The 27,720-nt window shown below is 43.2% G+C and overlaps 1 protein-coding gene across 1 annotated transcript; it reads left to right on the top strand.

Annotated features, from left to right (window-relative positions):
* Positions 1-752: 752 nt before the first annotated feature.
* Positions 753-18,430, top strand: NME4 (NME/NM23 nucleoside diphosphate kinase 4). Its single transcript, XM_036738785.1, has 5 exons — positions 753-1,052; positions 13,950-14,083; positions 14,689-14,790; positions 16,742-16,854; positions 18,025-18,430. Exons 1-5 carry the CDS (start codon positions 905-907, stop codon positions 18,143-18,145), a joined length of 618 nt encoding a protein of 205 aa, XP_036594680.1. The 5' UTR covers positions 753-904; the 3' UTR covers positions 18,146-18,430.
* The last annotated feature ends 9,290 nt before the right edge of the window (positions 18,431-27,720 follow it).

Genomic DNA, 27,720 nt, shown 5'->3' with positions numbered 1-27,720 from the left:
ATACCCATATTTCTCTCTCCAGCCCATCTTCCCCAAAACAACAAAAATCAAATATCACACACAAATATCACACACCTCTCTTGACAGGGAGAACCTTTGTTAACCTTCCAGCGTTAAGAGACCTCTGCCTGTCCCTTAGATACAGATCTTTTCGGATATTGTGGCTCGGAGTGGGGGAGTTGGGGGGTGGAGAGAGTCTCTTCTGCTGTGTTCAAGCTGATTTCACCTTTCTGAGCCTCAGTATCCTCCTCTGTTAATTATAGATAATATTTGCATAACCTACTTTATAGGATTATTGTTAATAAAGAGAGCGTGCGAAAGCCTTGCCCCCATCTCCGCACAAAGACCAGCTGTGTGATGGAGAGATAGAAAGGGCTTTAAAGATCTAATCTCTAACTACTTTAAGTTATACACTATTCTTTCCCTCTCAAGTGTCCAGGTGACCGAACGGTGGGTTTCCTTCCCTCCCTCCTCCCGCCCCCGACTTCTCCCCACCCCACAATCCGCCCTATCCTGGATAATACAAAAGAGAGTGAGAGGGGTTGAGCCGGATAATCAGACCCAGTCTTAAACCAGTCACAGAGGGGAGGGGTTGGGGATCGGGGAGAATGGTACTTCTGTGAATGGGCCTACAGCCAGCCTGAGGGAAGGAAAGGAAAACCGGCTATTTGAAAGGGGTGGGTCTGAAACTTGAAACTCGGGTTGTGTTCCCACCCATACCCCATCCACTCCCCGCCCCACCCCCACCCCCCACCCCTTTGGGATGGGGGCGGGAGGTTAGTGCAGGACCTGGCCCGCCCCCGTCCCTGTCCGTGCCTTCCTCCTACACTCCCATTACTTGGGGTCCGGGCCGGGCTGAGGGCGAGCAGCCCGGCCGCCCGGGGCTCAGGGCAAGCGGGTGGACATGGGCTTCTTCCCACGCTGCGCGCTGCGCAGCCTCCTGGGCCGCGGCCGCGTCCAGGGCACTAGCCGCACCCTGGGCACGAGGCAGCTGCTCCTGTCCCTCCCTCACGGAGGAGTGCCTAGCTCTATTCTGCTCCGCTACAACTCTGGTGAGTGGGAAAGGGAGGCCCTGGCCGCCCAGGAGAACGTGAAAGAGCGGCAGGGGTGGGGATGGTCAAGCAAGGGCCCGAACTATCTAACGTGGGAAGCCTCTGCACCCGAGAGAAGCGAGTCCGGCCTGGGATTCCCCCCTGCCCAGGGATGTGAGCTTGACCCGCCTTACCATCCCTCCACCCACCGCCGCCTTTCTCCCTAGTCTCTCTGTCGCCCTGCATTCCAGAGACTTGAAAAGAGCTGCGGAGCCAAACGCAGGCCAATCCTTCCCCCTTCCTTAGGCCCACCCGATCTTCCTGTATGATCGCAAAACCAGCCAACGGTTTAGCCGGCCGGCATCCTTACTTGTGGCCTGCTTCACTTTCTGAACCCTGTTAGGTCGTAGGGAGAGTTTTATGCGCCGGGCTCTTTGTTCCCTAGCCTGCACAGGCGCCCACGTGGACGATGGACAGTGGACAGGCTCTCACAACCGGCAGCGGTGAACGGTTGAAATTGAGGAAGAAAATTAGTCCTTCTCTCCAAACCCTTACCCAATGGTCTTTGCAGCCTACCCCTCACCTTCAAGTCACCCGTAGCTTTTTCTTTCAGACTTGTTTGTCCTTTACTCCAGCTCGGGTGGTGACTCTCCCCATTTCTATGGGGCGACATCCCTTTTGACTTGCTAGTCTGGAGGTCTGCAAAGCTAGCCAGGTTGTTGAGAGCAGGGTAGTATGGCAGTAAAGTGAGCAGTAGAGGGAAGCAGGGCCAGATGACTCTGGGTACTGGTTGGAAAGAACCTTGGAAGGACATCTGGATCGGAATAAGAATTTTCTTTACAACATATTCAATGAATTACTCAAAGTCCTCTAGAGAGGAAAAGCCCACTACCGCTTCAAGAGTCCCAGGCAGCTTTTGGATAGCTCTAATTGTTAGGAATTATCCTTGTCCTTAGAGTAAGCCTAAATATGCTTCTCTGAAAGTTTCTCCCATCTTCCCTTGCTCTGCCCTTGGGACTAAGCAGCACAAATCTAATCTCTTTCCCACTGTAATAATAATAATTTGCTGTTGCTGGTCTTTAATTGTTTCAGTCGGGCCTGACCCACCCCATTTGGGGTTTTCATGGCAAAGACACTAGCTTGCCATTTCCTTCTCCAACTAGTAATAATAGCTAACATACACTTAAGGACAGCAAAGCAATTACATAGGTTATTTCCTTGATTTACTGTTTTTATCCCCATTTTGCTGATGAAGAAACTAAGGCTGAGAGAGATGAAGTGACGCAAAACTGAGGCAGAATTCAGCTGTGGCAGAATGGGAAGTTGGGTGTTCGAACACCAAGTCCATCAGGCTATCTAGTATGACACATAGCTGCCTCTTGAAGACAGATGTCATATTTTCTCTTAATCTTCTCTTCTCCACACTATACCACTTCAGTTCCTTTGACAGAGTATATGGCATGATCTCAAGATCCTTCGTCATCCTGGTCACCTTACGCTCTTCTGGATGATCTCCAGTTTATCATTGTCCTACTTAAAATGTGGCACTCAGAAGCGGACGCAGTGCTCCAGTTAGGGTCTGACCAGGGAGGACTCCAGTAGTATTATCTCCTTGAATCATCTTGAATACTATGCATTTCAATGAAGACTAAAGGCCACATTTGAGTTTTGGGTTTTTTGGGGTTTTTTGGCTGCTATGTTGAGCAAGTGACTCATATGGAGGTTGTGGTCTATTAGAGCTCCTAGATCTTCAGAGCAACTGATTTCTAGCCATGCCTCTCTCACCTTGGATTAGTCAAATTGTCAAATGTAATGTGTAAGACTTTATGTTTATTCCTTTTAAATTTTATCTTAATTTGCTTCAGCCCAACATTCTAGTTAGCAGAGATCTTTGTGAATCCAAACTGTCATTCAACTTGTTAGCCAGCTTTCTGTTTCTGTCTTTGTCTCTGTCTCTGTGTCTCTTCGTCTCTGTATCTCTTAAAATATGAATATTTTATTGATGCTTTTTTTGGTCTTAAAAAATTACTGTCACTTCCCAATGACTCCTTCTCTCCTGCCCCCATCATGGAAACTCTCCTTTATAACAAAGAAGTACAGCAAAACAAATCAACATATTGGTCCTTTCAGACAACACATGCCTCATTCTGCCTCTGTAGTCTACCACTTCTCTTCCTGGAAACAGAGGCATGCTTTATTGTCAGTTCTCTGAAGTCACAAGTGGTCCTTGCAGTGATCTGAAATCTGATGTTTATTGATTGATTAACTGCTGTTTTTTCATGTTGTTTACCTTTACATTAACTATGAAATTGTTCTCTTGGTTCTGCTTATTTCAATCTGTATCAGTTCATACAAGTCTTCCCAAGTTTCTCAAAACTCTTCATAATTATCATTTCTTATGGCACAATAATAATAATGATAATAATGTTACATAAAAAACACAATTTGTTTAGCCATTCCCCAATAAAGGGGCATTTGTTTTTCAGTTCTTTCTTTGAGCTTCTTGTCATCTGCTCATTTGATAAGCATTCTATCTATGCCTTTACCCAAATCACTGATAAAAATTTTAGATAGCACAGGGCCACAGACAATTTCTTGGGGCACTCATTTTATCCCATTACAACCCTGGGAAGTAGATGCCATAATTATCATTTTACCAATGAGGAAACTGAGGCAGACAGAGCTTAAGTGACTTGCCCAGGGTCACCCAACCAGCAAATACTTGGAAGTATTTGAACCCAGCTTTTCCTGATTACAGGACCAGCTTTCATCCACTGCGCCTCCTGGTTTCCTTTAAATATAATCTAAGGATAATAAAGGGAAGGGACCTTAGAAATTATTTAGTTCTACTCCTTTATTTTAACAAATGAAGAAACTGAGGTATAGAGAGGTGAGGTGACTTGCTTAAACTCAAATGGATAGTAAGCTGGGAATTAAATCCAGGTTCTCTGATCCTAAGTCTAATGTTCCTTCTGGTTCAGCATCTGCAAAGGGGAAGCTTTCTACTTTATTTGCAGGTTGGGTGAATCAGGCATCTGTATCTCCCTACCTCCCCATCTATGAAATGAAGGCTGCATCACTTGCTGTTGTTGTTGTTTGTCCTTCATTCACAAAGAAGACCGTGACATAAGGAAGATGATGACATGACTTGCAAGTGACTTGGATTTGAGTGAGGGAGGGCTGGAGGGCTGTGCAAAGTCACCAGCCTCACTTTCTCTTCCAGAGCCATCTGGCTCCAGGACGACTGGAGATGGCCCCCTGTCATCTGCTAAGAAACTGAGCTGCAGAAAGGCTACATTATCAAGGCTGTTGCTTTGAGGATTACTATGTGGTGTTCTGTTTTGTATCAGAAGAGACAAAGGTTTTCATAACCATAACACTTGGTTTGCTTATTTGGGGTTCTCGAGGCTTCCAGCTTACTGAAAATGTGCTAGATTCTCACCTTTACCTACCTTCCTTGAATTGAATTCACTATCTCCAATTTCCTTTTGCTTGGACCAAGCCACAAAAAGGCATTGGCTCCAAGATCCAGGGAATGCTGGCCTGAAGTCATTGATGTCAGTCCTGGTCTAAGAAAGGACAGGTGGAGGCTGGGCAGGTTTAGGGGAATAGAAAACTGTCATTGTGAAGGGGCTGAATTTTATAACCTTCTACCTATGTCCTGTCCCTTATATTAACTCAACTGCCTCTTCAAGACCAAGCGATAGGATCATAGAATCGTAGCGCTAGAGCTAGGAGGGACCTCAGAGTCTGTCTAGTCCAATCCTCACTTTATAGATGAGGAAACAAGCCCAAAGAGGTTAATTCTTATGCCTAAGGTTCCAAGATTGGAATTGACGTCCTATGACTCCAAATTCAGTACTTTTTTTACATGCTGCTTCTCAATTCTGGGACTTGAGGGAGTTTGGAAATTGGGACAGCTTGTTTTCATACAAATCAGAGTATAAGCACTGCAAGAGATGCTGGCAATTATATAATCCAACTCCTGCTTTTTACATATGAGGAAACAGGCTCCGAGAGAGGAAGACTTGTTTAGGCTCACACAAAAGTTAGTAGTAGTGTCAGAACTAGAACCCAAGCCTTCAGATTTATAGTACCACTCATCTAAGGGTTAGGAAAGTGAATTTCAGTACCAGCTGGTACCATTAGGTAGCTAGCCACAGAGCATATGATCTTTGAAACATTTCTTAACCTTTCTGCCTCAGTTTTCTCAGCTGTAAACTAGAGGAGGAGTAAAGATCCCAGTTCTGCCTCCTTCCCAGTGTTGTTATGAGAATCAAATGAGATAATGGATGAAGTCTCCTTGAAAAGTTGAAAATTATATACAAATGCAAAGATATTATTTCCCAAAGCTGTAAGCAAAAACTGGGTCAAACCCCACATGTTCTGACATGGTGCCCAGCTTCCAGCCCTTTGACCCACATACATAAGACTTTGCGCCCTCACTCTTGCCCTTGACTATGACAGGTTAGTTTCGGGCTGGGCACATTGTAAGGGGTTATTAGAAGAACTATTTGGATCCTTATGCAGAATGGGACATTGTATCTTTAGAATGTATCTGACCTTTTTTTTCTTAATTGAATAAAATGGATTGGTTATCCCTTCAATTTACATATTCTCTCTAAGCTTCTGTAACAACTATGTTACTTGCTTGTAGATTTAAGCCCACCCACCCACCCATGTCTGCCCTTTTATGCAACTCTTTTTCAGTTCCTCACATAAATCCTGGCGCAATCTCTTATTCTTTTTCTTGCCATCTTTATCAGCATCTCTCAATCTTGTCCTGAGACCAGCCCATAGATTTCTTTGGTGATAGCTTTCACCCAGTTTGATGACATCTTTCATAATTTCTTCTTTACAATGTCTGTTGCTTCCTGGGAGATTCTCGTTTTCAATCCTTTGTAGACTATGCATCCTTATTAAAAAGATAAAGTTTTGTTTCAGGGAAACGCTTGGGGTCATTAAAAGACCTCTGCATTTTCCTAAAGAGAACACAGTCCACTTCTCTCCTCCCATTCAATTCTGGGTCTTTTTCTCCTAGCTTTTTTCTTTTTTTAAATTCTTTCCAAACCTCTTATCTCCTCAGGCTGCTTGCTAACAATCACCCTGTAGTCCTTGTCATACAGGGCAGGGCTTTAGGCGAATGTGGTATTATTAGGTCCAGTCTGCCCCTTTTTATCTCTGCTCAGTTTATCTCCAAGTTACTGTTGTGGGGCGCTAGGGAGTGCACAGGAGGACTGAGTCTAAGCCAGGCTGGTTGGCAGTTGATCTAACCCTGTTCCCTTCAGTACTTCTCTGTGGCTTTGAGGATAAACTGTTAAATTCTATATGCTGAGAGCTGCCTCTTCGTTTCCAGCCATTGCTTTATCTCCCACTTAGCAGTTCAGCTTAGTTTAACGGAGAGAACGATAGCTTTAAAGTGAGGAAACCTAGCTCCCTCAGTTACTAGCTCTGTGACTTTGGACAGATCACTCCAACCTCGTCGATTTCTCCATGTAAAATAGGGATAAATGCTAGCTGACCTGGGGGGCGGTATTATGCAGCTGGAAGGAAAGAATGCAAACTTGTATGTATGTAGTACTTGCCTCCCAATAACCCGGCCAGGCAGGTCATCTAAGGACTGTTATCCTCATTTCCTAAATAAGAGAACCGAGGCTCACAGCAGTAGTAATAGTAGCTAACGTGTACATAGCCCTTTAAGATTTACAAAGCAGTTTACATATAAAATCATTTGATCCTTAAAACAATCCTATGGGGTGAGTGCTGTTATTATCCCATTTTATAGATGAAGAAACGGAGGCTCAGGGAATTAAGAATAATAATGCTGTTCAGTTTTGTCTAACTGTGTAACCCCATTTGGGGTTTTCTTGGCAAGGATACTGGAGTGGTTTGCCATTTTCTTCTCCAGCTCATTTTACAGATGAGGAAACTGAGGCAGACAGGGTGAAGTGACTTGCCCAGGGTCATACAGCTGGTAAGTGTCTGAAGCCAGATTTGAACTCAGGAAGATGGATCTTCCTAACTTCAGGTCCTGTACTCTATCCACTGTGCCACCCAGCTGCCATGATAATAATAATAATAATAGCTAATGTGCATACAGCACTTTAAGATTTGCGAAGTACTTTACCTATCATCAACTCATTTGATCCTTGCAACTATCCTGTGAGGTAAGTGCTATCATTCTTCCTGTTTCACAGATTAGGAAACTGAGAGCAGCTAAATGACTTTTTCAGCATTACACAGTTCCTAAAGGTTTGGATCAATGTCTTTCTGACTCCAGACCCAGTGCCCCATTCACTTCACCACCCGGCTACTTCACCTGCTGTGAATTACCGTATCAGGATGAAACACAAACACATGCTGATAAGTAAGAATTGGGTGGAACATTGTAAGCTTTAAACTAGACTGTCATCGGGTCTCCAGATACAATAAAAAACACTGGTTGGTAAGCTGCTTTCTTCAGCAAAGAGCTAATGGGAGATGGGGGTGATGAGCTGGGTTGGACTGGCATTATATAGTCCTGCTCACCTTCACCTGAGCTTGGACTTAGGAAGACAAGACTGAGGCATGCATGGTAAAATCAGGAACCATCACCTGAAAGGAAATATCCTTTGGTCCTGCTTCAGGAGCCATGACACTTCTTAAAATGATTTACCCTAATTAAGGAACTACATTTCTATATTGATATTAAAATAACAAGGTTATGGGGAAAAAAGATTTGCTCTAGGTTTGACATAAAGTTAGTGGATGAAAGAAGAGGTGTCAGTCAAATAGGAGTATCTGGGCTGAGTCACTGAGTAATCACTATGGTTTATTTACCTGTACTGATGGGACAGTCTTATCTCTTGGGGAAAGAATAGTCAGGGGCCAAGGAAGAACTCCCATGTTGGTGGGGTGTCCCCATGCTGACATCCTCCATTCTGTTCTTAGGCACTGGGCTTGGAACCAGAAAGACTCATCTTCATGAGTTCAAATCCAGCCTCCGATACTTACTAGCTGTGTGACCCTGGACAAGTCACTTAACCCCTATTGCCTCACCCCTCCTCCAAAAAAAGAAAGAATTCAGGACTAGAGCTTTTTTTTAGGTAGGCTCTGAATGCTTCCCATGGTGTCTAGAATAACATCTGCTTTAAATCCTGCTGCTAACAACTCCCCAAGAAGTTTCATCCTTTAGCTTGGGATGGGGCAGGTTGTAGGGCGTGGTCCACAGTATTTAGAGCTAGAAAAAAATCTGAGCCATCAGGCCAAGAGGGAAACATTGTATAGTGGGGAGGGCGGTGGGCTTAGAGCTGGGTGAGTTCCAGCTCTTCCACCTATTTGCTTAGTACTATGGGTGAGTCATTTAATTTCTCTGAGTCTCGATGTCCTCATTTGTAAAGTAGAGATAGTATTTGTGCCACCTATGTGAAGACATTACTAAGGAGTCAATGTTTTGTAAACTGTAAAGTGCTATAGAAACATAATATTACTATCTTAATATTTATTGATACATCTTGTTTTTATATCACCTTTATTTCAAGCTACTGTATATCTTTTCCTTCATCCCTCCCCAGAAAGCCATTCCTTATAACAAAGGATAAAAAAAAAGAAAAAAAAGCCATTTAGCAAAACTCATCCAAACATCTACGGAGGTTCTGCTCCTCTAATTTCCCACCTCTGCCAAGGATCGGAAAGAAGGGTAATTTTTTTCATTCCTTCTTCAGGGCCAAGCTTGATTAGTCAACAGGCATTTCTTTTTTTTTTTCAAATAAAATCAATAAATGCTTATTAAGTACAAAATAGAATCATCACACATGGGAGCAAAGAACGTTGAGTTTCATTCTCTTCAACTCTAGAGTCAGAATGAACTTTAGAGGTCATATAATCTGAATCATTCCTAGAAAACAGCATATTTGACCCCTCTCTGCTTGAATGCTTCTAGTGACAGGAGGCTCACTACTTTATGAGGCAGCTTGCTCTATTTTTGAAACTGATAGTTCTTTTTAAAAAAAATTTATTTATTTGTTTTTAGTTTTCAACATTCACTTCCATAAGTTTTTGAGTTTTCAATTTTCTCCTCTTCCCTTCCCTCTCCCCTCCTTCCTCCCCGAGATGGCAATTTGATATAGGCTCTACATATACATTCATATTAAACATATTTTCATATTAGCATTCAGCAAGCATTTCTTAAGCACCTACTATGAGCTAGGCACTATGCTAAATGCTGGCGATACAAAAAAGGGCTAATAATCATCCTCGCTTTCAAGGAGCTCACAGTCTAACGAGGGAGACAACTATGTGCAAACAAGCTTTATACAGGATAAATTGGAGATTATCTGAGAGGGAAGATGCTAAAATGAAGGAAGATTGTGAAAAGCTTTTTGCAGATGTGACTTTAACTGAGATTTGAAGGGAGCTAAAGGAGCCAGGAGGTGGAGATGAGGAGGGACAGAGTTACAGGGATGGGGGATGGCAAGTAAAAATGCTAAGAGTTAAGAAATGGAGTGTCCTGAGTGAGGAGAATGGAAAGAGCGCGGAGGGTGCAGGGCAGCAGGTTATGAAGGGCTTTAAAAGTGAAACAGAAGGTTTTGTATTTGATCCCAGCAGTAATAAGAAGCTTCTGGAGTTAATTAAATGTGGGTGGGATGGGGTAACAAGGTCTGACCCACACAGGCTTAAGGAGGATCAGTTTAACAGCTTAGCAGCAGATGGACTGGACTGGAGAAAGACTTGAGGCAGGGACATTAACCAGGCTATTTCAAGAGCCTGGGCATGAGGTGATGAAGGACTGCACTGGAGTGGTGGCAGTGTTATGAAGGGGGAAACAACAGGATCTGACAGCTTAATGAATATGGGAAAGGCAGGTCAGAGAGAATGAAAAATTGAGGATGACACCTAGGTTGTACCTTATATGACTGGGAGCATAGTGATAATTTTGACAGTGATAGGGAAGTCAGGAAAAGAGGAAGATTTGTGGGGAAAAAAAGATGAGTCCGTTACATGTTCATGAGACATCCAAATAGAAATGTCCAATAAGCAGTTGGAGATGAGAAACTGGAGGTACAGAGAGAGGTTAGGATTGGACAAACAGATCTGGGAATCATCACAGGAGTTGATGAGATCAACGAGTGAAATAGCATAGAAGAAGAGAAGACCCAGGACAAAAGCTTTGTGGGACATCCAAGATTAGTGGGCATGACCCGGATGAGGATCCAGCAAAGGAGACTGAGAAGGAGCAGACAGGCAAGTAGGAGGAGAACCAGGAGAAGAGCAGTGTCACACAAACCTAGAGAGAAGAGAATAGCAACAAGAAGGTGATCACTAGTGTCAAAGGCTGCAGAGAGGTCAAAAAGCATGAGTATTGAGAAAAGGCCACCAGACTTGGCAATTAGGAAATCACTGGTAACTTTGGAGAGAGTAGTTCAGTTAAGCAATAAAGTCAGAGGCCAGACTGTAGAGAGTTAAGAAGAGAGTGAGAGGCAAGGAGTGAAGATGCCTATGGTAGATGTCCTTTTCCAGGAGTTCAGCCACAAAAAATGTAGACAGATTTAGAACAATAGCTAATGGGGAAAGATGGATCAACTGAGGGTTTTTTAAGGATGGGGAGACATGGGCATGTTTGCAGGCATTTTTTCATCTCTTCTTCAGGGCTGAGCTCGGTCATTATATTTATACAATGTTCAATATTTTTTCTTGTTATTGCAATTTACATTGTTATCGGTGTCATGTAAACTATTTTCCTATTCTACTTAATTTTTCATCATTTCATTTAACTCCCATGCTTCTCTGAATTTGTCATATTTCTTATTTTTTATAATTTGCTACTTTTCATTACATTCACGTCTCAATTTGTTTAGACATTCCTCAAGCAATGGCTATTTGTTTCCAGTTCTATAAAAAGTGCTGTTAAAAATATTTTGGTATGGATTGGCCCTTTCTTTCAATCATTGACCTCCTGGTGTATATGCCTAGCTGTGGGGTCTCTGGGTCACAGAGTAAGGATATTGAAATGTGACAGTATTACTATTGGTTCCCAGCATTTGCTGCCATGCTAATTACAGTCAGAATTCCCAGAATCTATGACTCTTTGTCAGAGTAAGCACACATGGAAAAGACTACATTCCATTCTCTCCTGTGTACTCTCTTTCTCCTTCTCTCTTTCCCTCTCTCTTCTCCTCTCTCTCTCCCCTTCCCCCTCTCTCTCCTTCCCTCCCTCTCCTTCCCTCCCTCCCCTTTTCTCTCCCCCGTCTCCTCTTCTTCCCTCCCCCCTCCCATCCTTCCCCCTCTCTCCCCCTTTCTCTTCTCTTCTCTTCTTTCTCTCTATTCCCCTCCTTCTCTCTCCCCTTCCCTCTCTCTCCTTCCCTCCCTCTCCTTCCCTCCCTCCCCTTTTCTCTCCCCCATCTCCTCTTCTTCCCTCCCTCCCCCATCCTTCCCCCTCTCTCCCCCTTTCTCTTCTCTTCTTTCTCTCTATTCCCCTCCTTCTCTCTCTCCTTCCCTCCCTCCCCTTTTCTCTCCTCCGTCTCCTCTTCTTCCCTCCCCCCTCCCATCCTTCCCCCTCTCTCCCCCTTTCTCTTCTCTTCTCTTCTTTCTCTCTATTCCCCTCCTTCTCTCTCTCCTTCCCTCCCTCCCTCCCGCCCCCCTCCCCATCCTTCTCTCTCCCCCTCTCCATCTACTCCCTTTGCCTTGTGCCTTATTGCCTGGTTTTGAAATAAACTACCCTTTAGAGGATAACCTAGTTGACTTTCCCCAACCCCCAACCTGGGTCTCTGCCATTCCTTAATTTCAGAAACACTGATTCATGAAACAACCTGATGAGGAAACTGAAGGATGACCCTCTGCCTCTGGGATGCAGGACACAAGTATAATGAGAAGAGGCAAAATCCTGGCTTTTTCCTACTCTGGGGAGCTGTGCTATCTCTGCCTCTACCTCCAGGCCTCCCCATGGATGTGTTCCTAATTAGCCTTCCTCCTTCCCAGCAAGGCTGTCTTAGTAACTGGGCAGACTGCGTCATTGAATGGTATTTTTAGGACTGCTGGTTTGCTCTGGAAAAGCTGTTGTTTTGTGGCTGTGCCTTTTGCCTAGCTCAGAGCTCTAAGTTACCATGCAATCAGTCAATGAATCAAGAAACATTTGTTGAGCACCTACTATGTGCTAGACATTGCCTAAACATGTATATTGCTGTTTTTGCTGGAAGGACCTGGCTTCTAGGTGCTTTTCTTCCAGGTATCCAGGGCAGTCTTAGGTTGAAGTCTCCTCACAATGACAGTGAGACGAGACAAATCCTGAAGCATCTCCATAGACTTTAGGCACTTCTTCTCCCTTGCAATGTAAAGGTGGAGTGTTCTATGGACGCTGAATAAGTTTCCTGAAGAGCAGAAAAAAGAGGATTCCTTTGTCAGAAAAACTGAGACCAAGTATTACTCAGCATATACCGCCCCCCACCCCCAGGCCAGTGGAAGAGATGAAGAGACTGTCTGGTTCATGGAGTCCTACAATTTCTGAGGAGTGTCTTGGGTATTCAGGAAGACTAGCATCTCTGGTGTGAGGGCTTCTGGTTTCAAGGCTTCTCATACACCTTTAGTATCCACCTGATTCACCCAACTCTCACCTGTATCTCCAAGTAGCTGTAGCATGTACAGTGATCATACCCCAGTAAATATCTTGGCAGACAGGTTAAACCGGGTTGAGGGTAATCAATAGATCTCAAACTTGTGAGTTAAGAGGACCTCAAGCATGTGAAGACTTTCCTTGCAGAATGAACAGATGAGAACAGTTTGTTCCAATGGCCATGAAGGCAGCTGAAGCAGGTGCTGTGGAGCACTTAGAGCTCACTCAGTCATTAAAGACACCAAGGTCACTTATTGCATCCCAGGCCATTGCCAGTCATCTTGACTTCTGTCCTGCCCCTGGATTTGCATGACTCTGGAAGAGAGAGTGAGGCTGATGACTCTTTTTTTGGAGTTAATGAGGTTAAGTGACTTGCCCAGGGTCACAAAGCTAGTAAGTGAGGCTGGGTTTGAACTCAGGTCCTCCTGACTCCAGGGCCTGTGCTCTATCTACTACACCACCTGGTTGCCCTAAGGCTGATGATTTTGTGCAACTCATTGGTTCTCTTTGAAAATGAAGAATAAATAACACAAGCTCTAAGTAGGAAGGAACTCCTATTCCATCTCATCCAACCTATACCTGAATACTTGAATAGAGATTTCCTTTATAACAACCCCAATATGTTGTTTGTCCTCTGCTTGAAAACCTCCAACAATGTGGAACCCAAGGCCTACTAGCCCAGCTCCTTTCCTCTTTTGGACATCTCTCACTGTTAGGAAGGCCTTCTTTATGCTGACTTGACATAAATTTCTTTGGGATTTCCACATGTGGTTTCTAGTTCTTCCCTCTGAGGTCAAGCAGAACATGTCTGATCTCTTTTCCATATGATGCCCCTTTGAATACTTCACTTTCTTAAGTGATCATATCCCCGCCACCCTCCACCATTCTCTTCCTTCCTCTGTCTTCTCTAGAGTAAACTCCCTAATTGCTTCAATGATTTTCATATGGTATGGTTTTTAATTCCCACACTATCCTCATCATTCTCTTTGGGGCACATTTCAACTTGCTATGAGGTCCCTAGAATCCAACTCTCCAGATGTAAAGTGGGATTATTTGACACTGTGCCTCTATCAGCGCGACCTAAGGTGGCATTAGCTCTTTGGATTGCCTTGTCACATTGTTGACTAATGTCAAACTTGTCTACTAAGATCGCCAGATCTTTTTCACATTTAATATCATCCGGTCACATTTCTCCTGTGTTGTACTTGTGCAGTTGATTTTGTTGAGCCCAAATGTAGGACTTTACATTTGCACTCATTGAATTTGGTCTTATTAGACCCCAGCAGGCCCAAGAAGCAAGTCCTGGTGATGACCTTCTCCCTTTCCTATAGGGGGACTTACTAGAACCCAGGAACGGACACTAGTTGCAGTAAAGCCAGATGGTGTTCAGCGGAGGCTGGTTGGAGATGTCATCAGGCGCTTTGAGAGACGAGGATTCAAACTGGTGGGCATGAAGCTACTACAGGTAATAGTGCCTACCATGGATGGGCCTGCGGATCTCCCTGTGTGGGTCCTAGACTCCAAAGCAAGGCACCAGCACTGACCAGAGCCAGATTCTCCTGCATGATGCCCTAGCCAACCTAAGCCTCCCATTTACAAAGACTTGAGGTCAAAAAAGACTTGCCTCTAGTCACAATTTCAATACTCTATCCTCATTGGTTCCATGGAGGCTGATCATTTCTGGTCCAAGCAGTCAGGGCGATGTTTTATATGTGAGGGAAATATCATGGAGCCTCTCTAACTTGACCCCTTCGCTTCTTTCGTGTATGCCTACAAGGGCCAATGGCATTTGATTTTCCAACAGCAGCCATGTTTTGTATTTGTAGTTCCTGTTTCCCTCATTGGCAGAGTGGCTGTGCTCTGGGAAGGTGTGGTGCCCTGGGGTTAGAAAGAGAGGGCTTGTTGGCTTTTTGGAACTGAGTGGTACCACTACTCAATTAGCCAACCAACCCAGCATCCGTTGAGGGCTTGCTCCATGCAGTAGGGTCTGAGCAGGCTAACCTTCCACAAGTTCTCCTGTTGCTATCTGGCTCAAGAACTCTTCCCTGCTCTCTCCTCGTTACCTTCCAGGCCCCAGAGGAAGTCCTTGCTGAACATTACCATGACCTAAAGAGGAAGCCCTTCTACCCAAACTTGATCAACTATATGAGCTCTGGTCCCGTGGTCGCTATGGTAAGACTAGACTGGGCCTGGGTTCTGCTAAAAGGGAAAGTGGGAAGGGATGGGGCTTCCTTTGAGGTGTTGGGAGTTCAACAAATGCTACCAGTGCTTCCTTATTAGCGCCTGATGATGACAAAAGGGACACAACTACTATGCTCTTTTGTCAGTCTCTTCCCAAATGTATTAGAGTCTTCCTTTTCTGTCAAAAGGGCATTGCCTGATGAGCAGGTGCACTGTCAGTCAGTCATTCAAAAACATGGTGAGTTAAGTACTTATCATGCGGGCCAGGCATTGTGCTAAGTTCCGAGGATACAAAGGAAAGCAAATATAGACAGACGTGCTTCCTGCCCTCAAGTTGCTAAACGCATGCAAACAACTATCTTTATACAAGATACAGATTCTTTATACAAGATATGGAAAATGTTCTGAGGGTGTGAGGGGGTGAGGGTGTGGGGTGTGTGTGTGTGTGTGTGTGTGAGTCTGGGAAAGCCCTCCTGAGGAAGAGAAAATGTACCCAGGGCACACTTTCAAGTTGAATTTGTATTATTAACATTTTCTCTATCACTTTCTTAAGTCTAGACAAGCAATAAAAGAATAAATCAAGTCCTGATTTGTGGCATTTGCCAAGTTTTGAAGTGTGAATGTTCACACTGAAAATTTAACAATCAGCTCTTGAGAGTTGTTCATCAAAGTGATTCTAGCACAGCTCTGATTCCAGGCATGGGAGAGAACCAGTAAAAGACACAGGGTTGGGAGGCAGAGTCTAGGTGTGAGGAAGAGTTCGTGGAAGGGAGTAAAGTATAAAGAGCCTGGAAAGGAAGGAAGGGGCCACTTTGTGAAGGGCTTCCAATCCCAAAGAAGATTTTATATTTGATTCTAGAGGCAATCAGTCTTCCTAGACGCCAGAGCAATTATTTCATTCGCCAAACATCGTTTAAGCATTCACGTTGTATACAAAGCATTGTGCTAGGAGACGAGTGAGATGCAAGGCTCAACGCAGCAAGGATCCTACCATCAAAAGGGATAAAATACAAAGACCGGTAGCTCTAACATACACAGTTACTTGATGAGTGCATTAGAGAGGTGGAAAACAAAGTTCCTTCAGTAGCCCAGTGTCCTTGTCATTTTGTCCTCCACATTTCTACCTCCTACTAGGAGTATGGAGTTTGGTTAGTGTCAGGTCAACCGCTCCATGAAGATGTACTCAGTTCTATGAGTCAACAGACGTTTATCTCTCACTTAATATGTGCTAGGCACAGAGGGTACAAAGTTGAAAAACAGCCCAGTCTCAATGCTTGCTTAGCCCCGGCACTCAGCACCTTGCCTGGTACATTGTATGTGCTTAATGAGCACTTGCTGATTCATCGATCGCCTCCGAGGGCGGCTGTGACATATGTACAGCCAGGTCCGGTATGAGGTAAAGGGTGATAGAGCAGAGAGGAGAGAGCTGGACAAAGTATCTACAATACTTCTACAACACTCTCCTACAGAGAATTTGAGCAACTGATATTTTTCCATTTGTGTAGATCTGACTTTATTTGTTTGAAAAGTGTTTTGTAATTGTGTTCATATAGTTCCTTGGTTTGTCTTGGCAGGTAGCCTCCCAAGTATTTTATATTGTCTACAGTTATTTTAGATGGAATTTCTCTTTCTATCTCATATAGAAATGCTGATGATTTATGTGAGTTTATTTTACGTCCTGCAACTTTGCTAAAGTTGTTAATTATTTCAAATAGTTTTTTAGTTGATTCTCTAGGATTAGCAGATTCAGAGAAATCTTCACAGAATAGGATGACACCTGAGTGGAATTGTGAAGGTAGAAAAGAGGCTGAGAGGAGTGCATTTGAAATGTGGAAAATGGCCTGTATAAACCCATGGAAATAAAAGGCAGATACTGGGGACTAGCTACTTGTCCAGTTGCCTTTCATTGACAGGAACAGGCTGGGTCTTTTTTGTGTTGCAGGTCTGGGAAGGGTACAATGTGGTCCGTACCTCTAGAGCCATGGTAGGAGACACTGACTCAGGAGAAGCTGCCCCTGGGACAATCAGGGGAGATTTCAGCGTTCACATCAGCAGGTATCGGCGGGGAGGGCCTGGCAGACTGTGAGATCTGAAAGGGGGGAGACTGAGAAGAAGCTGTAGGAAGGGAGCCAGAGGAGAGCAATGTTGCAGAAAACCTAGAAGAGAGTATCCAGGAGAAGAAGGTGCTTGATAAGTGTCAAAACTAGGTGGCCCAGTAAGGACAGTACTTGCCTGGAGCTAAGAAGACCTGAGTTTAGATCCAACCTTAAACACTTTCTAGTTGTATCACCCTGGATGGTCACTTAACCTCTCTTGGCCATCTGTAAAATGGGGATAATAGTACCTATCTCCCAGGTCATTGTGAGGATCAAATGAGAGCATAGTTTAATGCATTAAACACAGTGCCTGGTATGTAGTAGGCACATAATAAATGCTTGTTCCCTTCAAAGGCTTCAGAGAGGTCAAGATTGATGGGAACTGAGAAGAGGCCATTAGGTTTATCGATTTAGGGATCATCTATAACTTTGAAGAGAGAAGTTTCAGTTGAATGATGAGATCAGGTGCTGTGTAGAGAGTTAAAAAGACAGTGAGAAGAAAGGAAGTGGAAACACTTTCTATAGATGGTCTTTTCAAGCAGTTTGGCCCTAAGAGGGAAGACGCAATAGGTCTATAGCCAAGAGCCAGGGGTGGGAAATCTGCAGCCTTGAGGCCACATGTGACCTTCTAGGTCCTTGGGTGTGGCCTTTTGACCCAATCCAAGTTTTATAGAACAAATCCTTTTATCAAGAGGATTTGTTCTGTGAAGTTTAGATTCTGTCAAAGGGTTGCACTTGAGGACCTAGAGGGCCTTGAGTTTGCAGGTTCCCCACCCCTGGAGACAATAGCTAGTGGGGGTGCATGGATCATGAGGTTTGGGGGCTTTGGGGTTTTTTTTGAGGATGGGGGAAACTATATAAATGTGAATTATTCAAATTACTGGAGGGAAGGAAGTATAGAAATTCTGGTGGACTGAAGACAAAACCTAAATGGGGTTTTGGTGGGAGAAAACAATACTCTGTTCTTTGGACCATTCATTTCTCCATCTGTTTAAGCAACATAGAGCAAAAGAACCAGAGGTCTGAGGGTGGGGTAAGATTGGGAATATGGGGGATAACACCAGCGACCAGCTACACAGAGGCCCCCAAACCTTGGAGCTTATCCTTGTTGCTTGTTTCTCTGGTACAGGAATGTTGTCCATGCCAGCGATTCGGTGGAAGTGGCCCAGAGAGAGATCAGCCTGTGGTTTCACAGCAGTGAGCTGGTGGACTGGGACTGTTGCAGTCGCGGCAACCTGTACCACGTGTGAAGGAGGGTTTCAGCCCACCTCCTGCCCACTGCCTAAGGACCCAGGAGTAACTACCTCTGCCAATGAGAATGCTATGTTCTTCCCTTCCTTCCTTCCTGTCCAAGCTACCTGCCATCCCCCTACCCTAACCCCCTGTCCCCCACAGAGACCTCTCCATATTGTGTGCCTTTCACTCCATTGAAGGATCAAGTCTAATCCCTCAACCGCAGTGCCAGTCAACCTTGAGGCTGACTGCTTGTAACCAGAAAGAATGATGACTATTAAAGGAGACACATTAAAATTCCATCTATAACCTGGTAATAATTCACCCTTTCTTTTTTCTATAAATGGGGATCTTCCATAAGCTTTTAAGGTGGGGGAAAGGGGAAGGGAAGAAAGGTGTATTAAGAGCCTACTGCGGGCCAGGAACTGTGCTAAGGCGCTTTACAAATATTACCTCACTCGATCCTCACAACAACCCTTCAAAGCTGGTGCTGCTATTATTATTATTACATTTATTATTTATTATTACATTACTACATATACATTACATTTTACAGATGAGGAAACTGAGGCACACAGCGGTTAAGTGATTTGCCCAGAGTCACACAACTATAAAGTGTATGAGGGTTGGATTTAAACTCAGGTCCTCCTGACTCCAGGCTCACTGCTCTATCCATCTTAACACCTAGCTTCCTCAAAGCCCAGGACTTCCATGTCAGGCTTCTTTATATTCCCAAGAGCACCTAAGACAGTGCCCTGGGAGTGGAAGATACACATATCAAGGTTTGTTGAATGAATGAAGCTAAACCTATATCAGATTGTTTGTTGTTTTGGGGAGGGGGGAGGAGAGGAAGGTAGAAGAGAGGGGAGTGTTTGGTATGGATTTATGAATCCAAGAATTAAAAACAGAGGCATCGGTGAAAGTAGAAAGGAAAATTTATTACGATACCGCGGGAAAGGGCAACTCGGACACCAGGAGCACCGGGGTTCTCTCAGTGTCAGAGCGCGCTGGACACAGAAAATTGGGGTGTTTTTATAGGTCCTTAACCGCAATTCCCCCTCCCAACCTCCTTCCTCTCAGCTTGCAGACGTAAGCTTTGAGGGTACAATCTGGACACGATAAATCTATCCCAGGGACAATGGCAAGGAACAAACAGTATGGTTATTTTTGACAAGCAGGTGATGGACATAACCTTCCCACCATTCTTATCCCATTCTATAATCAATCTGAAGTGATAAATCTATCTTAATGACAATGACAATGAGCAAATGGTTTGGTTATCTGTGACAGGCAGAAGCCGGTTGTTGGTTACTTCATCTTCACATCTGTGGCAAACTAGCCTTTCCCATCACCCTTACATCTGTGATGGATATCCCCAGCACCCTTACACCTTGTCTCCCATCATTCATACCTAACTGGTCTTGCACGTCTACATTGCACCTGGCTTTCCGGCTTTTCATCCATTTTTCTGCTGAGCTGAGGGTCCCTTATCCTGGGGTCAATACTCAGGGGGTGAGCATCCTGTGTCCTATCCTTACTTTCAGAGGATTTTTTGGTTGCTGACTTATTCACCTCAACTCTTTTTTCTTTCAGGCCTCTCGCCATTAGGTAAATACACAGGATGTGAGCATCCTGTGTCCTGTTCTTAACCTTGGGGGCCTTATGGTCACTAGCTTAGCTTGCAGAATGCAGAAGGAAAGATATCTAAGTAGAGAAACGGCCTTACAGAAAGGAGAATATCTAAGTAACTTGCTATCCTACTTATTTCTATTTATCTAATTCGTTCCTTTTTATGAGAGGTCTTCACTCATTCCACACAGGAGGGAAGGGAGGAGAGAGGGGAGGAGATGGAGGGAGGGGGGAGGGGAGGGAGGGAGAAAAAATTTGGAACTCAAAATCTTGTAAAAGTGAATGTTGAAAACTAAAAAAATAAATTTTTTTTTTAAAAATAAAGAAGCTAAAGCCCCAAAATATCCCTGCTCCCACTGCCTGATGGATACAGGGACCTAGCCTGGGAACCTTGGTAATTGAGGCATGTCACAAAGCCAAGTGATTCTGATTTCTCAATTCCACTGCAGTGCAGCAGACACTAAGAAAAAAGCAAACCCAAGTAGCACCTGAGCTCTTTGCGATAGTTTACATGCATTTAATAGTTTACATTCATTTAATCTGCAACAGACCTTTTAGGCAGGTAGTAGAACTACTGTTTGTTCCCATTTTATAGGTGAGGGACAAGGGTCAGGAGGATGAAATGTATTGCCCAAGAACACAACTTGGAGGTGGCAGAACCAATATTTGAATCCATGTCCTCTGATTCCAGGTCTGGGTCACTTTGCCATATGCCCGTTTCCAAGAGGCAGCGAGGTGGATTAATGGATAGAACTCTAGGCCTAGAGTCAGGAAGACAATTTAAATCTGGCCTCATTCACTCCCTAGCTAGGTGACCCTGGGAAAGTTACTTACCTTCTTTCTACCTCTATTTCCTCATTTGTAAAAATGAGGATAATAATAGCACCTACCTCCCAGGTGCTAACAAATATTAAGATATTTGTTATATTAAGATATTTGTTATGTTGTATAGAAAATAACAGCAAGACAAGACCTGGGTTCAAGGTAAATTTAGGGTGTGGCTTTATTGGTTAAGCGCAGGACTACCTGGAGTATACACTCAAATCAGGCAGTCCCGAATTGAGGGACTTACAGGCTTATAAAGGCAAAAACTACAATGACACAGTTAAGGAGGGTCGCTAGTGGAAGCAATGACGTACAGAAGCAAAGATCAGCCATTGGTTGAGCTTTATCAGTTCAGAGCTAATTTGGGAATATGGTTAGATTCAGGGGTGCGACCATCCTGTGAACAGGGTGATCTGCTTCCTAGAATGGGTGGCCTTCAGGGGCACGACTGTCCTGTGACTCAGGGTGGTCCACTTCCTAGAATGGGTGGATGGTACGAGGTGGAATTCCCCAGAAAGTAACCCCTACTTGATCTATGGTCTGAGTGGGAGGAACCTAGCTTGGTCAGCAGAATAGCTGCACCATAACATAGGGTGTGGGGCTACTTGGTAACCAGGAGGGTTTTCCTTAAAATAAACTTTATGCCTTACCCTAGCAACTGATCCTTGCATGTAATGCTGATGTAGAGAGAATATACGAAATGCTGAATCATAAGGAAAGGGGGGCTCAGGGGACTAGCCTTGGGTAACACCCAGAATTATGCCTTAAACTGTTTCAAGCCATTTCAGGGTATAGGGCAGAGACAAAGACAAGAATATAAAGAGGATTAATGGTCGGCTTCAAGGGGATTAATGGTGGGCTTCTAATGGTGGGCTCCATGGTGGGCTTCAGTTTGGGTGTAACAGTTAAATGCTTTGCAAACCTTAAAGTGCTCTGTCAATACTAGCTATGTGCCCCCCTATGCCCTGAATTAGGGCTATTACTTGTTATTTGTTTAAGAAAAAGATTTTGTAGGAATGAGTGCGATAAGGCGGCTTACTCTGGCGGCCTGAATGCAGGTGTACCCTCTCTAGACAGGATGAGATTTTCTTCCCAAACACATGGCCACCTAAAAGAATTGATGCCCATTTCCTTGGTATCTCCCCCACCCCCACCTCCCACCTGGATTATTGCTGAGCAAAGGCCGGAGTCTACCAAGTTAGAAGAGGCCTCAAAGGGCATCTAATAGTTCTGCAAAGTGCTTTCCATATCTTATCTCATCTGATCCTTACAAACAATCCTCTGAAGTAGGCGCTCTTATTGTCACCATTTTACAGAGCAGAAAACTGAAGCTGAAAGGGCTTAAATGACTTGCTCAGGGTCATATATCTAAGGAAGAGTTGGCGGTGGGATTTGAACTCAGGTTTTCCTCCTAGTCTAGCACTCTATCTCCTGCATCTCCTATCTCCCTATATTCTGTATAGGGATCCCCTCTCCAACAAGTGATTATCCAGTGCGTTACTGAAGACCCATAGCTGGGAACCTACCACCTTTGGAAGCAGTCCATTCCACTAATTGTAAATGTTTCCTTACGTTAAGTAAAAGTCTGCCACTCTACAACTTCTACCCATCACTCTGAGTTCTGCTTTCTTGGACCAAGGAGAAGAATCTTAATTCCTCATTCAATTTCTCAGCCTTTTGCATACTTGAAGACAATCATCATCTCACCCCTTAATTTTTTTTTTCAGGGGGGGAAGGCAGGGCAATTGAGGTTAAGTGACTTGCCCAAGGTCACACAGCTAGTAAGTGTGTCAAGTGTCTGAGTTTGGTTTGTACTCAGGTCCTCCTGACTGCAAGGTCAGTGCTCTACTCACTGCACCACCTAGCTGCCCCCTTTTTTGTTGTTGTTGTTGTTGTTTTTTTTTTGGAGGGGGAAGGCAGGGCAATTGAGGTTAAGTGACTTGCCCAAGGCTCACCCTTTAATTTTATCCAAGCTAAATATTTCCAGTTCCTTCAATTGAGCCTTATATGGCCTATTCTGGGGGCCCTCATCATCTTGGTTACCCTTGTTTAGGCATTCTCCAACTTGTCAGTATCTTCTCCAAACTGGAGTGCCCAGAAACAAATGCAAATTCCAGATGAGATATGCCCCAACAGGGCCAGAGAACAGTGTGGGACTATCACCTCCCTTCCCTCCTTCTGAAACTTTCTTAATATAGCCTATTTGCATATAAAATGCAGCATTCATTTTTTTGGCCATCATATCACACTTATATTGATCTTCATTAAAAAGGGCAAAGGACCTATTTGTACAAAAATATCTACAGCAGCTCTTTTTGTGGTGGCAAAGAATTGTAAATTGAGGGGATGCCCATCAATTGGGGAATGGGTAAATAAGTTATGGTATATGCTCCATAAGAAATGGTGAGCAGGCCGACTTCAAAAAAACCTGGAAAGACTTACATGCACTGATGCAAAGTGAAGTGAACAGAACCAGGAGAACACTGTACATAGTAAGAGCAACATTGTGGGATAATTAACAACAAATGACTTAGCTATTCTCAGCAATACAATGATCTAAGACAATTCCAAAAGATTCATGATGGAAAATGCTACCTACATCCAGAGAAACAACTGATGGAATCTGAATGCAGATTGAAGCATACTATATTCACTTTATTTTTTTCATGTTTTTTTCTTTTGTTCTTTTTTTTCTTTTACAACATGACAAATATGGAAATATATTTTCATGATAAACCTATATCAAATTGTTTATTGTCTTGGAGGGGGAAGGAAGGGAAAAATTTTGGAACTCAAAATTCTATATAAAAATATATGTTAAAATTGCCTTTACATGTAATTAAAAATACTATTAAAATTTACATTGATCTTTTACATATATGTATATGTCTTATTTTTTAACATTCTTTTTTAAAATTTTGAGTTCCAAATTATCTTCCTCCAGTCCATCTACCATTCACTGAGAAAGTAAGCAATATGACATTATGCATGTGAAATCATGCAAAACATTTCCATATTAACCATATTGCCAAAAAAGTAAGAAAAATAAAGACAGTGAGAAAAATATACTTCAATTTACACTCAGAATTTTCTTTTTTCCCCTTTATTTATTTAATTATTTAACATTTTTAGTTTTCAGCATTGATTTTCACAATAGTTGGAATTACAAATTTTCTCCCCATTTCTACCCTCCCCCCCACTCCAAGATGGCATATATTCTGATTGCCCTGTTCCCCAGTCAGCCCTCCCTTCTGTCACCCCACTCCCCCCCATCCCCTTTTCCCTTACTTTCTTGTAGGGCAAGATAGATTTCCATGCCCCATTGCCTGTATATCTTATTTCCTAGTTGCACACAAAAACTTTTTTTTTGAATATCTGCTTTTAAAACTTTGAGTTCCAAATTCTCTCCCCTCTTCCCTTCCCACCCAACCTCCCTAAGAAGGCAAACAATTCAACACAGGCCACATGTGTATCATTATGCAAAACCCTCCCACAATACTCATGCTGTGAAAGACTAACTATATTTCCTTCCATTCTATCCTGTCCCCCTTTATTCAATTTTCTCCCTTGACCCTGTCCTTTTTCAAAAGTGTTTGCTTTTGATTACCTCCTCCCCCTATCTGCCCTCCCTTCTATTGTCCCCCCTTTTTAATCTCCTTCTTCCCTCTTTCCTGTGGGGTAAGATACACAATCGAGTGTGTATGTTATTCCCTCCTCAGGTCAAATCTGATGAGAGCAAGATTCACTCTTTCCCCCTCACCTGCCTCCCCTTCCCTCCCAACAGAACTGCTTTTCCTTGCCACTTTTATGTGAGGTAATTTGCCCTATTCTATCTCTCCCTTTCTTCCTCTCTCAATATATTGCTCTTTCGTCTATTAATTAGATTTTTTTATATCATCCCTTCATATTCAACTCACCCTGTGCCCTCTGTCTATATATATATATATATATATATATATATATATATATATTGTATACATATATGTATGTATATGTATATTCCCTTTGGCTACCCTAATACTGAATTATATGAATTATACACATGTAGGAATGTAAACAAAACAGTTCAACTTTAGGAAGTCCCTTATGATTTCTCTTTCTTGTTTACCTTTTCATGCTTCTCTTCATTCTTGTGTCTGAAAGTCAAATTTTCTATTCAGCTCTGGTCTTTTCACTGGGAAAGCTTGAAAGTCCTCTATTTTATTAAAGATCCATATTTTTCCTTGGAGCATGATACTCAGTTTTGCTGGGTAGGTGACTCTTGGTTTTAATCCTAGCTCCATTGACCTCCAGAATATCATATTCCAAGCCCTTCCACCCCTTAAGGTAGAAGCTGCCAGATCCTGTGTTATCCTGATTGTGTTTCCACAATACTCAAATTGTTTCTTTCTGGCTACTTGCAGTATTTTCTCCTTGATCTGGGAGCTCTGGAATTTGACAACAATGTTCCTAGGAGTTTTCTTTTTAGGACTCTTTCAGGAAGTGATCAGTGGATTCTTTCCATTTCTATTTTCATATTCTATGCTCTAGAATATCATGGAAGTTCTCCTTGATAACTTCTTGAAAGATGATATCTAGGCTCTTTTTTTGATCATGGCTTTCAGGTAGTCCAATACTTTTTAAATTATCTCTCCTTGATCTATTTTACAGGTCAGTGGTTTTTCCAATGAGATAGTTCACATTGTCTTCCATTTTTTCATTCCTTTGGTTCTGTTTTATAACATCTTGATTTCTCATAAAGTCACTAGCTTTCACTTGCTCCAATCTAATTTTTAAGGTAGTATTTTCTTCAGTGGTCTTTTGGACCTCCTTTTCCATGTGGCTAATTCTGCCTTTCAAGGCATTCTTCTCCTCATTGACTTTTTGGAGTTCTTTTGCCATTTGAGTTAGTCTATTTTTTAAGGTGTTATTTTCTCCAGTATTTTTTTGGGTCTCCTTTAGCAAGTCATTGACTCGTTTTTCATGGTTTTCTCACATCACTCTCATTTCTCTTCCCAATTTTTCCTCTACTTTTCTAACTTGCTTTTCCAAATCCTTCTTGAGGTCTTCCATGGCCTGAGACCAGTTCATGTTTTTCTTGGAGGTTTTTGATGTAGGCTCTTTGACTTTGTTGACTTCTTCTGGCTGTATGTTTTGGTCTTCTTTGTCACCAAAGAAAGATTCCAAAGTCTGAGTCTGAATGTGAGTCTGTTTTTGCTGCCTGGCCATGTTCCCAGCCACCTACTTGACCCCTGAGTTTTTCGTCGGGGTATGACAGCTTGTAGAGTACAGAGTACTTTGTCCCCAGCTTGAGGGGCTGCGCTGTCATTTTCAGAGCTATTTCTACACAGCAAGCTCTGCCACACCAGTGCTCCTCTTCCCCCAAGAACCACCAACCCAGACCACAGCTCATACCTAAGCAGGCTCTGCACTCCCACTCAGATGCGCCACTTAATTCCTCCCACCAGGTGGGCCTGGGGCTAGAGGCAGCTGCAGCTATAGTTCCTCAGAGCTGCACCCCCTCTACTGCCCCCAGGGCAGTGGCCAAACTGCAAACTCTTTTCATTCTTCCCACAGTTTTTCCCACTAACTTTCTGTGTTGTCTTTGGTATTTGTGGGTTGAGAAGTCTGGTAACTGCCACAGCTCACTGATTCAGGGCACTAGGACCTGTTCTGCCCAGCTCCTAGTCTGGTTGATCTGGGCACCAACTCTGCTCCACCCCGCTCCCAGCTCCAGGCGGTAGACCTCACCCAGAGACCATCCAGGCTGTCCTGGACTGGAGCCCTGCTTCCCTCTGCTATTTTGTGGGTTCTGCAGTTCTAGAATTTGTTCAGAGCCATTTTTATAGTTGTTTGGAGGGTCCTGGGGGAGAGCTTTAGGCTCCCTTTAGGATCCCTGCTTTCCAGCTGCCGTCTTGGTTCCGCCCCCCTGCACTCAGAATTTTCATCAATTCTTTCTCTATAAGTGTATAGCATTTTTCATCATGAGTCCTTTGGAATTTTCTTAGATTATTGTATAGATCAGAGTAGCTTAATCTTTCACAGTTGATCACCATTACAATATTCTCCTGAATCTGCTCTCTTCCTTTGCATCAGTCCATTTGGTCTTCTCATGGTTTTCTTTCTTTCTTTTTGGAGAGGGAAAGGCAGGGCAATTGGGGTTAAGTGACTTGCCCAAGGTCACACAACTAGTAAGTGTGTCAACTGTCTGAGTCCGAATTTGAACTCAGGTCCTCCTGACTCCAGGGCCAGTGCTTTACTCACTGTGCCACCTAGCTGCCCCTTTCTCATGGTTTTCTGAAACCATCCCCCTCATCCTTTCTTTAGCACAATAGTACTCCACCACAATTAGATGTTAGAACTTGTTCAGCCATTTTCCAAAAGATGGTCATTCCCTCAATTTCCAATTTTTCATCACCACAAAAAGAGTTGCTATAAATATTTTTGTACACATAGGCCCTTTTCCTTTTTCTTTCATTTCTTTGGGGTAGAGATTTAGTAGCGGTATTGCTGGTTCAAAGGGTATATACAATTTTGTAGCCTTTTTTATAGCCCTTTGGGCAAAGTTCCAAATTGTTCTCCAGAATAGTCAGACAAACCCTACCAAAAGCTCATTAATATACTTATTTTCCCTCATTCCTTCTAGTATCTGTCATTTCTGATAGGCATGAGGTGGTACTTCAGAGTTGTTTTCATCGGCATTTCTCTAATCAATAGTTATTTAGAACATTTTTTTACATGACTATGGATTGCTTTGATTTCTTCTTCTGAAAATTGCCTGTTGATGTCCCTTGAAAATTTATCAATTGGGAAATGGCTGTTATTTTTATAAATTTGACTCAGTTCCTTATATATTTGAGAAAAGAGGCCTTTATCAGAGAAAATTACTGTAAGATTTTTTGATATTACTTCATTGTCTATGGTACCTTTTATCAAAATGTTTTTTCCCTGATTATCTCTTTTAATTAGATCTATTTTTGCTTTTGTTTTGTCTGAGATCATGATAGATCATGATTGCTACTACCCCTGCCTTTTTTACTTCAGCTGAAGCATAATAGATTTTGTTCCATCAGTCCATATTTTAACTCTGTGTATGTTTTTCTGTTTCAGTTGTGTCTCTTGTAAACAATTGTTCACATTGTTGGATTCTGGTTTCTAA

Source organism: Trichosurus vulpecula, chromosome 9 (genome assembly GCF_011100635.1).
Source record: "Trichosurus vulpecula isolate mTriVul1 chromosome 9, mTriVul1.pri, whole genome shotgun sequence".
Lineage (NCBI taxonomy): Eukaryota > Metazoa > Chordata > Mammalia > Diprotodontia > Phalangeridae > Trichosurus > Trichosurus vulpecula.
The sequence above is the reverse complement of the archived record's forward strand: the minus strand, read 5'-3'. Positions and strand labels throughout refer to the sequence as shown.

Excerpts from the sequence above, each read along its gene's own strand:
- NME4 (XM_036738785.1), top strand. The coding sequence starts at position 905 with ATGGGCTTCTTCCCACGCTGCGCGCTGCGCAGCCTCCTGGGCCGCGGC. Across the intron at positions 14,791-16,741 it reads CTGGTCCCGTGGTCGCTATG|GTCTGGGAAGGGTACAATGT; the intron begins GTAAGACTAGAC and ends TTTGTGTTGCAG. Across the intron at positions 16,855-18,024 it reads TTCAGCGTTCACATCAGCAG|GAATGTTGTCCATGCCAGCG; the intron begins GTATCGGCGGGG and ends TCTCTGGTACAG.